This window comes from Protopterus annectens, chromosome 5.part0 (genome assembly GCF_019279795.1).
Source record: "Protopterus annectens isolate FY-2018-M chromosome 5.part0, PAN1.0, whole genome shotgun sequence".
Classification (NCBI taxonomy): domain Eukaryota; kingdom Metazoa; phylum Chordata; order Ceratodontiformes; family Protopteridae; genus Protopterus; species Protopterus annectens.
This window is the reverse complement of record NC_056735.1, coordinates 995,514,980-995,530,576: the sequence shown is the minus strand read 5'-3', so window position 1 is coordinate 995,530,576 and position 15,597 is coordinate 995,514,980. Positions and strand designations below refer to the sequence as shown.

The following is a 15,597-nucleotide window of genomic DNA, read 5'->3' as shown; positions in this document are numbered from 1 at the left end:
AAATCTATGACAAAAAACTCACTAACACCTGGCTATCAAAGACTCTAAAAACTTGAGAGGAGAAGGGTCCTCATCTTACGTTGAATGGCAGCTAACAAGATCTAAGGGATGTTAGGTTGGCGGGACATTATAGGCAAAAGAAGAAGGTGAAGAGCTCTTGGATCCAATGATCTGGTAAAAGTGGCTAAGTCAGATCCAAGCCTTGGATCCAAACCCATCAGTTGAGGAATGAATGAAAAGGATAACATCAGATCTCCTTTTTTCCTAAAGTTTAACTCAGCCCTTATGTTGCCTTTCTCCCTACAATATGGTTCCAATATCGTGTAAGTACCAGAAACCTGCTTGTACTTTATAAAACTTTAATTTCCTTTCCTTGGATTCAAAGGATGGAAGCCTACTCACCTTTTTAAGCTTCAGTTCTCACATACTATGTACAGAAATTTGTCTCTGCCTGTATGACATACCACAAAGAGAAATCTGTAGTTTACCCTGTCATGTACTGCTGACAATCTTATATGGGCAGTTAGGCCTGCTGATGTCAGGAGCTCAGCAGATGCTATAAAGAAAAGACAAGAGAGGTGTAAAACTGATTTCCACTGTCTTTACTGCAGGGAGAAAGATATCTTGCACTGATTCACAGCTACTTCCAATGTGGTCATTCCTTTCTTAGCAAAACAAAGTAATTAGATCAGTCAAGGGTTCAAAGGTAGTTGTCACCCCCTTCTGACAAATTTACACAAGTAGCATCTCAGTATTGAAATGCTAAGCTTTAAATGTTGGTAGTTTATACTATTTAGTATATTAAGACAATTCAAATGGGGACTACTTCACCCTGTCGAAGGCCAACAATATCGAAGCTGATACTGTCAGCACCAAAATGTCGAAAGCGAAAGTCATCGCGCGTGTAAATGGAAATCTCTGTAAGAGGAGATTTCTATTTACTGCAATGTAGTGCAATCTTGGAGTTGGTATATTTAAGTAGTGGGGGTGTGGGGGATAAAGGAGGCTTGCCCCCCTGCATACAGCAATTTGTGTTGTGTTTGAGTGGTGTTTTTTTTTTGTGTGTTCGATGTTCGGGGGTTTCGACATTTTCGTGTCGATTATTACGCCTTCGACAGTTTGAGTTTTTGACAGCATAATATAAACACTTCAAATGTAGTATCAAAGATATCTGTGACAGTTAGAGAAAAGTCATAACATATTTTTTCTTGTAATTCTTGAAAAGTATCAACACATTTGCCATTTTCATGCCCCACACAGGGCAGAACTAGCCAAATAACAACTGCTCTGTGAGAAGCAATGGTGCACTAACAGTCTTTATAAAGTCTTTTATGTTTTTTTACAGCATCCTTTCAGGAGGAGGATGCATATCTGGTGCACAGATCCATGGGAAGAGACAACTTCCACTGACTTTCAGTCAGTTTGTACACAGGTGGAGTATATGAGCATTTTCTGTTTTACAAAGGAAATTTAACCATTGATGGCAACCATGATATACAACTGAATTTATTTTAGCAAACATGTTATCTGTGCTCTTTTATTAAAACATTAAGAAAAGGAAATCATAAGCACTTAATTATCTATAGACATCCAAAGTACATATGTGTACAAAGAAACAAATGTGTGTGCATATGTGGGTACGCATATACAACTAGTGACACTTTACCTCCCACTTTGCGGTTAGGTACTTTATCATGTTCAAAAATCTTTTAAAGTATCTGTACTGTACAGTGCTAGCATCAAAACCGTCTTTCTATTAATTTGGTATAAAAGACTCACTTTAATGCCTGAGTATTACACAGTGCAGTTAATTCATTGTTTAAATCTTGAGACATCTCTGTTATAAACTTATAAATACTTTTGCTTTAACATATATTTTGTACATTTTTGTAATAATTTTATATGTATAACTATGAAGTTTTTCTCCATAGTTATCCACTGAAAAGGGGTTTTAATTCCCAACTGGACCTTCCTGGGAAAGAAATAAGTAAATAAATAATGGGAATGATGCAGCTGATGCTCCAGGCTCACATGTATCAAATATGCCCTGCCATTTTTATTTCTACTTTAATCTGAAATCCTCTTTTACTGAAACACTAAACAGGCCACTTATGAATTTTCGCTCCATATCCACTAGACGCATGATCCAGCACTGAGTACAGGTGTGGCAGAGTATAGTTAAACTACCAACCAAAGACAGAGTGAAACACTGACACAAGGAAACAAAACAATTTTTTTCATTAGTTTATATGTATAACTTATTGTAAATGGAGCGTCTTTATTTAACAGCCATGTTGTGCTTGACTCATTGGTATTCCCTGTGTTCATACTGATCAACAAACCATTGTACTGAAAATGATTAATGTGTGGCAGTGCTAATGTATATTTTCAAGTAAAGTACGAGTCAGTTGTGTTACACAATATAAAGAAATACCACTTAAAAATAATGGGTTTGCATTAAAATATGGACAGCCATCTATTATTCGTCAAAGAATAGCCAACCTTATTTTCTTCAACTTGTGTTGACTGAGGTAAAAAAATACTTTCAGCACATCAAGATTTGTTAGATAGAAAGAAACCAAATAATGGGTCATAAAAAATCAGGCATTTTATAGTCTGACAACTGTGGAGTTTGCCAGGGTTAGAGAGGCAATATAAAATTCTGTGGAACCACCAGCGCAGTTAAGAGGCTCATACTTATATGCCAAAACTTTAATAAAAAACAATAAAATACAGAAAAACTCTTTCATCGGTTGTACACATAGAACTCCTAATAAAACAGAATTTGAAAGCAATAGAGTTATTATATAGTGAAATCAAGAAGCTAGATAAATCCATTACAGAAGATCTTTTATTCAGTGACTACAAAACAAAACATATTTTTTACTTATTCTAAAGTGAACAATATATATTCTAAAATATAACAATGGAAGTTGAAAGAACTAGAATGGGATTGTAAGGATTAGCTGGAAGGCAGGGCATACTCAAACCACCCAAGGGTCAAAATCATGCGAATTACGATGATGAACATCAATCTGAGCAATTATCTTGCCAACAGAATTTTGATGAAGAAAACTACAATGTAGACAACCACCCTTTGGAATACCCCCCCCCCCTCCGACACTCAGACCATTTAGAGAACAAGAGGAAGAACAACAACCTGGAGGAGACCCAATATTATTCATGGAATGACAGCTCACACCCGAGGTGTGAGAACAGGAGGAACAAGCATGGACAAAGAAGGTGACTGTTTCAGAAAATTGTACTATAGTATCTAACCTAGCTAATGACTTTAAAATATACAACTACAGTACTTCTAATATCACTAAGTTAGATGCTGAATTGTTCAACAGGGGCTTTTCATTTGTGCCAGCAAAAAGAATGGATATAACAAAAAATATTAGTGAATTAAAATTATACAATAGAAAATTAAATTTAAAATTGTTAATGGGTGATAATGATGGATTTTTGATAGTGACCCATACGAGTTATGAACGTCAAGCACATTCAATTCAGATCTTCACCCGATCTTGAAGTTATTTGAACAAGTGTGCGAGATGGATATTAGGCACTTGTCAAATTCACAACCTTCAGCCTTATGACACAACATTAATAAGCCCCAGTATGAATTATTACATGAAGTCAAACAGGTTAACAATTTACAGTTCATGTGCCCTAATAAGGGTGCTGGACTAGGAGTAATGCAACAAACAGTTTCTGTACAGAGTATGTTTAATTTGTTATACAAAGGTACTTATTGTGAAGTTTCTATCAATGAGATGCAGGTTTCTTATCAAAAAATTGACAGGGAAATTTATGACATGTTAATGCAAGGACAGATTAGTCCAGTTGAACTTAAATTCTTAAGTGTGAAGGAACCTCGGATCCCTACAATATTTTTTGTGCCCAAAATCCACAAAAAAGTTTAAAATCCACCTTTTTGATCGATAGTGGACATGGACACTTCAAAAACTAGCTTTATTGCTACATTTATATACAATAAATTGAAACATGAGATCTATAACATTAAACATATATGTAGGGATTCATGATATTTTTTGAATGAAATGCAACCAGCTTAATAATATATCTGACATAATTTTTATTACTATTGATATTCAAGATCTCTTTACTTGTATACCACACAACACTGGCTTAAGGTGGTTTTCTGAATATCTAGCTGACAGTATGCATTTAGTAGAAGACCAAAATAATACTCTTAGTGCACTGATGGATATTGTACTTCACAATAATTAGATACATTTTGAATGCCAAGACTTCCGTCAAAAGAAAGGTATAGCAATGGGAGTGGCCTGTGGACCACTTTATGCTAATATAATAATGGTAACTTGGGAAGATAAGTTTATTTTCAACAGTCAATACAGTGAATCGTGAAATATGTACACACGATTCTTGGATGATAAATTTGTGGCGTGGACAGATGAGGCTGAGAAAATTAAAGATTTTGGTTAACTATATTAACAGCACAACCCCCTTTTTAAAATTTACGTTCACTGTAGGATTGGAATCAATAGCATATCTGGATGTAAGACTGACAAAAGTTAATGAACAAATCAGATTGTATCTCACATATATAGAAAGTCCACCTACTTGAACTTGTTCTTGCATTATACCAGCAGCCATCTCCCCAATCAAAAACGAGTGGTCCAACTATAAAGACTTTCTAAAAGAATGCAATCTTTTGCATGATATGTTTTTAAATAGAGGTTATCCATTAGTCCTTATAAACTCTATAAAAACCGGAAGTTATAAGAAAAAGACAAACAGGTGTATGTGTTCCTTTATTCCAATATGAGTTAATATCACCAAGGGCTATAGATAACACACCCCTACAAAACTTACATCACTATTCTAATAATACAGTCAACACAGAGGAAAATTATTAAATAGATAGCATAGCAGTTAACTGAAGTAATGCATTCATTACCAGATACTCTGTGGACTGTAATGAGATTTCTCAAATCTTACAGAAGAACTGGCAATATATAACTAATGATAGAATGTTACGTGGAAAGTTAGGGACCAGCCTCTGGATTATATATAAAAAAGGTGTTAGTTTAAAAAATGTATTTGTCAATATGACCAATGATAAAAAAAAATAGTAAATGGTAAAATGCATATATGTGGGGCGTGTAAGCAGGGGATTACGGATTCTCAAAATGCCTACTACGACCACACAATTCCCTGAACTTTTATACGAATGGCAGAACTTAAATATTGAGGAAAGCCTCAATTACATGAGACTTATGAACAAATTCTTTGGTCCTTTAGAGGACAAGTTACGAACGGACATTTTAGAACAACATATGACTATTTGTTCGAATTTTCCAGCTAGTGCTGTTGAGAATTGTAGTAATATCTTATTAGACAATGTTTTACAGTATGAGAGGAAGTTATACAACCAAAAGAAAGTTAAATTACAAAGAGATATCACGGACTTTAAATTAGGGAATATCTTCACTTGGCCTAGATGGTCTGATAATATAACCAATAGTAATAATAAGACCTTGGTTGTAGGAACTAACGATTCTACAAATAATATATTTGTGCCTAATATTCAAAATGCTGTTGATACTAATTTAGAAGTCAGCAATTTAAATGTTAATCCAGGAAGGAATGTTTCTGATATGAGAAATGATGATACTATTGCTGTGCCTACAAAGGCAGATGGTAATATAAATATATGTGATTCAAATATACCCAACTGCCAGTCTCCACTGAATGAATATAGTGTACTTAATGTGGAGGATGTCAGTTCTACTAATAGAGGCAATGCACAGCCTATTGAACCTGTAGTTACTGAACAGGTAGTACGTAGAAAAGTTCCATTAGCACGTTCATCCTCTGTACCTGTGAATAATTCAGCTAGTAAGTCAGTTCCTTTGGTCCAGCAGGATTGTGTTAATTTAAGGATGTTTGATAAAGAACACCCTTTCCCAATCAGATCCATTACCAGGGAAGGGAGAACACGTTCTATGAGTCAGGGGCGACAGAAGAGGAAGTTCTCCCCCGACCAGGTACAAACTCAGAACATCAAAAAAATGTGGGGAATGAAGAAAATAACATAGTTCACAATTTATCTAGTTATAATTTGACAATAGATGAACTGAAAGTACTTTCAAAAGGACTCACATTCATACCCACTACATTTAGTAATCCCGAAGAAACTATACGGGACTTTAAGTTATTTGTTCGGAATTTATCATTAAAAATTGAGTTCCAAGATAGAGCTACAGGAACAATACAAAATATAAGGAAACCTAGTACTTATGTACCACCTATACAGCCTTTGGTAGCAGCCTTTAGTAAATTGGTGGAGGATGATCTCTATCGATTAGGTAAATATAAAGTTTCAAATAGAAAAAGTCATTTAATCTCACATTTAGAGAACGGCAAGCGCTAAAGAAGTTACGTAATAATATGAGTGTAGTATTAAAACCAGCAGATAAAGGAAGTGGCCTGGTTATCATGGACACAGTAAGATATAATAGGGATATGGATGTTATGCTCAGTGATACTGGTTTTTATGTTCCATTGTCTATAGAAGATGTTAAACCTATTATAGTTAGAATACATAATATGTTATTAGATCTTTTAAAAAGTGAAATTATTGATTATAATATGTTTCAGTTCCTGGATGTTCAGTCTCCACTCATACCTGCGATACAAGGATTGCCCAAAATCCATAAGGATAGGGTGAACCCCCCTTTGAGACCCATTGTTGCAGGTAGAGGGTGGAGTACTGAACCATTTTCGTTATATATTGAATATAGACTTAGACCAGTAGTAAATAATAACATTTATATTTTAAAAGATACTAAGCAGTTCCTATTGGACCTTTATAGGTATCTAGGCACTAAAGTGATTATAATATGTTTCAGTTCCTGGATGTTCAGTCTCCACTCATACCTGCGATACAAGGATTGCCCAAAATCCATAAGGATAGGGTGAACCCCCCTTTGAGACCCATTGTTGCAGGTAGAGGGTGGAGTACTGAACCATTTTCATTATATATTGAATATAGACTTAGACCAGTAGTAAATAATAACATTTATATTTTAAAAGATACTAAGCAGTTCCTATTGGACCTTTATAGGTATCTAGGCACTAAAGTGGAACATGAAGAATATATTTTTGTTACGATGGACGTCCAGTCTCTATTTACTGTCATACCTAATTCTACTGGTATAGACATGGTTAATAGCTATCTAAAAAGGACTTCCAATTTTTCAGAGGCTACTATAGAGCTTATAACAAGTTTCCTGGAAGTGGTTTTGGAATCTAATATATTTTGCTTTAATAAGAAAATTTTCTTGCAAAAGGATGGCGTAGCTATGGGCACATCATATGCCAATAGCTACGCCAACCTGGTTATGGCTGAATGGGAGTACATGTACATGTTTAAAATGAACCAGTTCAATAAATTAGTTTCTTTTTATAGGCGTTTTGTAGATGATTTATTTTTCTTATGGACTGGTACCTCCCAAGAATTGGTTGAATTTGTTAGAAATATGAATTCGTCTACCAACTTTTTGAAATTTACAGTTGAAACATCTAAAGTAAAAATGCCATTTTTGGATATATTTGTTGAAAAGTTAGAAAATGGGATAATTAATACTGGTTTATATAGAAAGCCATACCACAAGAATATGTTACTTCATCGAGAAAGTATGCATCCAGGGTATGTATACCGAAATATAATTCGGGGGCAAACAATGAGGTTGTCTAGGTATACCCCTGATGATATAGAATATGATGAGGGATTATCTGACCTGAGACAGAGGTTAAAAGCACGTGGTTATAAGGATTCAGAATTAGATAGTAGTATGATAGATTCTCACCAATTAAGAAATGGAGCAGCAACTCCTTATTTTTCAAACTTTTCACATCATACCCCTGAGCATTTAAAAATACAAAATATCACAGATAAGATAAATGTACTTGGTTACCCAATTTTTTATACATCTGATGTAGGAAGCATAAAAGATATTATTAGAACACACTGGCATATTTTGCTGGTAGATCCCAAAATCAAGCCACTTATAGGAGACAATCCAAGGTTCATATATAAGAATAAAAAGAACCTTAAAAGACTGTTATGTAATAGGTATGAGAATGACCTTGAGAAATTTGAAGGGCCTAACATCACATTACTATGTAACTCATGTAATTTTTGTACGTTTATAGACACAGAAGAAGTATTTATTCATCCGACAGGTTTAGGTAGTTTTAGAGCGTTTACTACTGGGAATTGTATGTCCCAAAATGTGGTTTATTTGGCCCAATGTATAACGTGCCCTGCATTCTATATTGGCAAAACCAACAGAAGCCTCAGGGATAGGATGCGGGAGCACGTATACCATATTAGAAAGGGGACAATTACTAACGCCTTGGCTAAGCATGTCTTAGATAATGGACCAGATCATTCCTTTAGATTTAGGATTTTGGAAAGGATATATGCTAATGTTAGAGGGGGAGATATAACCACACTTACAGAATCCAAAGAAACAACGTGGATTATAAAGCTGAGAGCTGATAGAGCCCCCGGTTTAAATGGAAAAGTACCAATAAAACCCTTTTTAAAAATGAGAAAAATTAAAATCAGAAATTAATGAAATATTAAAGGTGCTTCCTTAAATATATATATAGGTATTTGAAATTAATATATATATATATATATATATATATATATGTAAGGGATGTTTTATTATGTTAGGAATGTATAGCACACTATTTACTATTTTAGAAATACATAGCATATTTTTCATGCATTAAAAGATGTATGCATGTTTTATGTATAGTTTTTAAAGTATTTGTTTTTAAAAGTGTTTCGTTATAATAAATTGTGCAATACAGATGTTTTTATGAAAAATGAAATATTAGTAGAGCTTTTTGAATATAATTGAATGAAATGTTAGTATAACTTGAGTGGATACAGTCTGATTAATTAATCATGTTTAATTAAATGTAATTAAGTGCGTTTTCCCGCCTTATAAAGTATTTAAACAATATGTACGATCTCATAACTCAGGTCTGATGAAGCTTATGCCGAAAGTGCTAACCTGAGGTGCACCAATAAAAGTTCTATTTGTTCTTTACCTATGTGGATTATGTCATCTTGTTCTATCCAAAGGATTTGATACAACGAACTGCTATAAGTTTTGACTTTTTTAGCTGAACAGCTGTTAATGGTATTTTTGGTCTCCTTCATTGTATTGCTCACGCCGCTGATTATTTGTATTTAATATATAACTAATGATAGAATGTTACGTGGAAAGTTAGGGACCAGCCTCTGGATTATATATAAAAAAGGTGTTAGTTTAAAAAATGTATTTGTCAATATGACCAATGATAAAAAAAATAGTAAATGGTAAAATGCATATATGTGGGGCGTGTAAGCAGTGTCAATTTATTTAAACAAAAAATGCAGTAGTAAAAAGAGAAAAATCAATTAATATTTCAGTAAGATTTAATTGTAAAACCAACAGGATTATATATATAACACTGTGTCAACTATGTACTAGTTCTGACATCAGTAAAACAGACCGGAGAATAAAAGATTGTATATATGAACATACGTATGAGAATAAAAGGATCAAAATTACAAACACACTCTACAAACATATTAAAGATGATCCTGGACACAATTTTCTTTTTACTATCTTGGAAAGGGTAGAAAGGAGCCTGAGGGGTGGACCATGGAGTATTATATTACAGCAGTGGGAGTTGTGGTACCAAATATAGCTGAATGCCACAGCACCCCTGGGCTTAAATGACATTATATCAATTCAAAGCCTGTTAAAAATGAAAGTATATGAAAAGTCCACGTTGAGTAAGCACGAGCATAAAATTTGTTAGAACAACAGCATTCAATGTTATTACAATGGTGGCATTCATAATATTGTGAATTATAAAGTAATTAACTGTTTATGCACATTGTTACCTGTAAATTTTACTATAACAGAATGGTAGTAAAGGGGTCTGTTATTCTAAATGGAAGTAATTCAAAAGGAGGTGTGTCTCATCATGTGACTTAATCAACATATATATATATATATATATATATATATATATATATATATATATGGGTCTTGGGGAAATTAAATTCATCCGATGATGTCTGCGTGTATAACAGATGAAAGCACTTATCTGTATTTTATTCTTTTTTATTAAAGTTTTAGCATAGAACTATGAGACTCTTAACTGTGTTGGTGGTTCCACAGAATTTTATATTGTTTATTTTTTCTTTTGGTTATTACAAGTAAGAGCTTCTCATATACTAATGATGTTCCACAGAACTCTGAAAAGTACTAAGCACCTTTATTTGAAGTAAAGTGCTGCTGGACCATTTTCCTTTAGAATGAGTAACATGGGCCCACCTACAACAGTTTGGGGAATTGCACCAGTTGGTTTACAAGTCTAAGCCAGACCTGTACTGTTACTAGCATTTGCATTAGCTCCTTAAGGGGCAGACCAGTGAAGGTGGGGATCACCACTACTATGAAAATGTCCAGTTCTGCCCTTCGAATAACATAATTAAATCTTGCAACAAAGTGTCTCTTCCAATCCAGGTTTGCTAAACTTTGACCTAGATGTCATAAAGAAAGTGCATAAGCACTAATCTTCTCCAGTGATATCGATATCGGCAACATCTTTGTCACCTGGCTGAGAGGCTGCTTGTTCACACACTAAAGATAGCCATCACATATCAGTGCTTGCAAATGAGCAAGATTTTATCTGGTTCTTTTCATCTAGTTCTGCTTCTTCAATTTGTGTTCTCTGAACTTCAGTGCTGATAATGTAATCAACAGTTAAGACTCTACCTTCCCCTTCTGTTTTTTTTCCGTTATGGAAATTTTCTTCGGTAAAAGAAAACATTGTAAAGTCAGCCCACATCAGTTGTGGAAAGTTGTGAGGATCTGCACTGGCTCACACAGGAATGATACTATTGTGGAATAAAAATATCCAGGATATGCAGTGCTTTGCAGAAGAGTATGCCCAGCTCTGATGATGCTCCCACAGTCTGACCCTTCTAAATATCTAAGAAAAATGCAACCAAAAGTTGTAAAAATCAAACACAGCTATGCATGGTGCATCTCTAGTCACAAGTCATTACATTTATTAACTTTCACTGCCAGACACTAATCTGTTGATGATAACCTATTAACAAGTTTGCAGTCATTCCTGAATACAAATATATGCATGGTCCAACTACATGAATTATATGGTTATTCCACAGTTCTAAAGTGAAAGCACACAGAATGACCTTTTTGTTCCTACTGTTGTGAGAAAGATAAGATTTTAATTTGAAGCAAGCCCAAATAACATCTACTTCTCAAGTATGTTTTAGTAAAATAAGCATGTTGATTTACAGTGTGATCTGGGTGTGGTGTTTCTATAAAACAGCCAATTACTCTCAGACGCTGACAGCCAACTCTGGTAAGAAGGTGATCTCTACATTAAAAGACAACAGCTAGTCTCCTTCACCAAGGATCAAGGCATAACTATTATATTCAAAATCACAGCCAGCATGGATCTGAACTCTCACCTCAGAGCCAGGAGGAGGAAAATTCTAACAAATATGGATCAGGCTATTCTCTGTTGTGAACGCTAAACTGAGAACTACTTTTACTTTAAAAATACAGTTTGGTCACAAATATGTAAAAATATATAAAAACAGAACAAGCTGAAATAAACACCTTCCCCTGAACCTTGGCCAGACATGTTCAGCCTAATTTCCTACATCTTAAACCACAGGCATTCTGAGCTGTTGTTCAATAAAACATTACAAAGAGCACTCTCTTCTCACCATAGCTCCAAACATCACTTTGATGGGTGAACTTCCGATGCAGTATGGACTCCAAAGCCATCCACTTAATGGGAACCTGAGAAGAGAAAGAAAACCACAAGTTTACCCAACTGTATAATCTCTGCTCCATCGTATGACAAAGTCACACCCTTTGCAACATAACAGTTTAAACAAGAAATTCTGATTGTGGCACATAAGGACATACTCCAGAAAAAATGTTCAGTCTCAAATTGTCTTATTGCCTGTATAAATAACCCATAAAAAGTAAATAGTTAGGCAGTTCATGAGAAAATACACTATGTAAGTCTAGAACTACAACTATGCCTTTTTAAAATATCTTTTTTTTAATTTTTTATTACCCTGTTTGGATGTGTAAAACGAGATGAACTTTGTTCAGGCCAAATAATGTAACAGTTATTCCAAGATGTCACGAGGTCTACAAGATAAAATATAACTAAATGTGAACACTAAGTTTATGTCTTGCTTCTTTGCTGGGTCAAACATGATTCTTTAAAATCTAACCAAGAAAACTGTGTCATAGGCACAGAACTTGTGTTCAGAAGGCAAAGACCTCCTGATCAACACACACTCTGCCCAATTTCTTAACTACAGATCTCACTTAAGTCAATACACTTTTCCCCATCCCCCCTTCATGTTTTATGTCTGTCCTGTGCATTCTTGTATTCCATTATGGTTTTGGCTTAAAACAAAGGCTGATGCTAACCACCCTTTCTATGTTATGATATCTCTGGCCTCCTAAACTGCTCACCTTGGTCCTTTTCTTTCCTTTTTTTTTTGAAAGATGTAGCCACTTGGGTGCTACAGACAGCCACAAGGTACTTAAAACTTTCCACCATGTCCCTTCTAGTATGTCCTTCTACATGACTGCAAATTATGCAATTCTATTCTCCCTTTAAATGGCTCATTTTACAGATGGTGTACAATTTTGTGGCCCTCCGTGTCTTGCGATGTTGAGGGAACATAAAAATCCAGAGCTGCAAATAACAGTCCACATAAGGATCCAACTGCTTATCCAGAAGGGTAATAACTTTTCCCTTCCTGCTGGTAGTGGTGCTTGTTCATATGCATCCTTGTGCTTTTCTTCCTTAACGCTATCTAGCATGCTGCACCAAGGGTCCTTTTTTGACCTGTTGTAATTACCTTTTTTTCTGATGCACACTCCTCTGTAATTCTTTTTCCCATATTAATTTCTTACTCATGCCAGCCAGTTATCAATATTCACACCAACTGACAGGCTCATTTGTTCCCACTGGGAGAAAAATAATCTTGGGAAACTGCCATTCAGGCAACCATCAAGGATATGTAAATCCCCCCCCCCCCAACACTGCACCTCAGCAACCCTGATAAGTGTAATTATCCCAATTCCAGGCCCACCCACAAGGGTTTCTCCCCATGCTCTCTCTACTCTAGCTGCAGTGCATGTGTTTGAAAAATCTGCATGTTCTGTCCCATGTGCTGCTTCTCTGCAACACCAAGTCACTGCCATCTGTCTGTAGTACAGTGACCTAAGCTGCCTCCCTACTCTTAAAATAGGGGGACCAGAATCTGATTCTGGTTTTCTCCTTACCAGGCCAACTTCTGCAGTCATCAGGTTGCTGGTTGATTCCAGGTTGTCTGACTCCCAGGCTGGACCTTACTGTTCTATAAGAGACAGCTTTCTGTTCTTGGTTTTTGATTTTATGCAGTGAATTAAGCTGTCCACCGATCTTGCTAAGTCATCCTTGCTATATAACTTTATGTCATCAGCAAAAGAATCCTGCAATGCCGCTTAGTGTCAATAAAAAGACAGGACACATCACATTTGAGTGGACCCTATTTAGTAGAGCCATCTATGTCCTACTTTATAACCAGTGTTTTACCTACAGTTCCACCTTAGGGTCCAGTCAGTCTTTGTAATTTGTTCACTAGTGTACAGTACCATCAAAAGTTTTGTCAAAGCCTACACAGACACATTTACAGCATCTCTCTAATCTAATGACTTACTTATCCAGTTCAGTAACTATGTTAAGGTTTATGAAGCACAGCCCTTTGCTTGTACAGTTATACTGACTTGTATCCTTTGCCCCAATGGCATCCAGATATTTTAAATTTCCTCCTTTCAGTAGTGATTCCATAACTTCAGCTATAACTGATGGCAGTAATGAGTTAATGACATCCAACATCAGCATTTTTTTTACTTTTTTTTTTTTTTTTTTTTTTTAAGGGAAATCGCATCTTTTCTCTTCATCATCATGAAATGTACCCCTCGTTTGCTACGATTTGTCCTCACCCGTATGTGCTTTTGCAGAGTTGCTATGTACAATGTTTTATACATGTAACTACTGTAACTAAAAATGTTATTGCTGCATTTGTGGAGCTTTTCTCTCTAGGCCTCCCCTGAAAATGAAACCTGTTGCCAAGTCAGACTATTGCATTAAACAAAACCAATAAAAAATATATATTTTCCCTATCAATGTCTTATGTTTTAAATTACTTATGCACTGGCCCACCAACACACTTAACTCTCACTGTATCTCTTATTTTTCTTGCACAACTTCCACAGCCTTTGTCTCTATTTGCCACTTTTTTAATGGTGCAACACTGGAAGGAAAACAGTGCTGCCACAAGTAACCAGCAACACAGAAAGCTTTACTTAAATGCCTTACACTCATTCAAGCAATGCTGCAGATATAATACAGAATGCACACACTTCACTGCACTCCTTGTAATACAGACTGCTCTTCTCTTGGCATAAGATATGTTGATACAGGCAGCTGTACCAAGATCTTCACTTCTAGTCAAGACTGCAGTGAACAAGTCTCACTTCTCCCTCCCTCTGAGGTAATTGAGCAGGCTATAACTCACACAACCTACTCAACCATTCCAGCTACTTCACCATCTATCATAATAGAGTGTGGGCTTCCTGTACTGCAAAACCTCTGCATCAGGAAAGCTGCAGCCCAGACTTGTTAGAAAAGTTAATTAGTCAGAATGCTAAGCCCCCCTCCCGATTTGTTTAAGAATTCTACACTGGACCCCATAATGACCCACTGCACTGCCTTGTGCACCCTTACTTTCTGCAGTTATTCCAGGGTCCCTTCTCCTGTGAAAGGAATGGGATAACCACTCTCAATGAAAGGAATGGGATAACCACTCTCAATGACATATCTGCTAGCTTGGGCTTAGTAAATATTTCCCTTCTTTTAACAAAACTGAGCAAGAGTATCCAGTTACTTGCCCTGATTTCATTCATTCTCAGATAACCTGTTTAATCTACTTCAGGGTCAAAGGGGAACTAGAGCCACTCCTGACTCTTAGTGGCTGGAAGGCAGTGAAATGAATCCTATAAAGGATGTCAGACGACTGCAGAATGCTGAAACACACATCCTCATACACACACACACACACACACACACACACACACACACACACACACACACACACACACACACACAGAGCATACACACCACAGCACCAGTTCACCTATTAAATGTCTTTGTGCTGTGGGAGGAAAGTGAAGCACCTAGCAAAATCCCACACAGACACAGGGAAGACATGCCTTCTTCATAGAGAAGGCACCCCAGCCAAGAAGCAAAATGAAGAATGAACACACACACACACACACACACACACACACACACACACACACACACACACACATACAATGCAAAAGTATGCCTACATTTAATACATTCCAGGGCAATTCCAGTGGCATAACTTAGGCAGCATGAGTTCGATTAGCATTTCAGGCACTAGCTGGAGCAGGC

The 15,597-nt window shown here is 35.9% G+C and overlaps 1 protein-coding gene across 1 annotated transcript in view; it reads right to left on the bottom strand.

Annotated features, from left to right (window-relative positions):
• The window catches only part of ERBB2 (erb-b2 receptor tyrosine kinase 2), a 2,110,185-nt gene that overhangs the window by 302,944 nt on the left and 1,791,644 nt on the right, over positions 1–15,597 (bottom strand). The window contains exon 23 of the mRNA XM_044071955.1: positions 11,831–11,906. Coding sequence (XP_043927890.1) covers positions 11,831–11,906 — 76 coding nt within the window. The remainder of the gene's footprint in view (positions 1–11,830; positions 11,907–15,597) is intronic.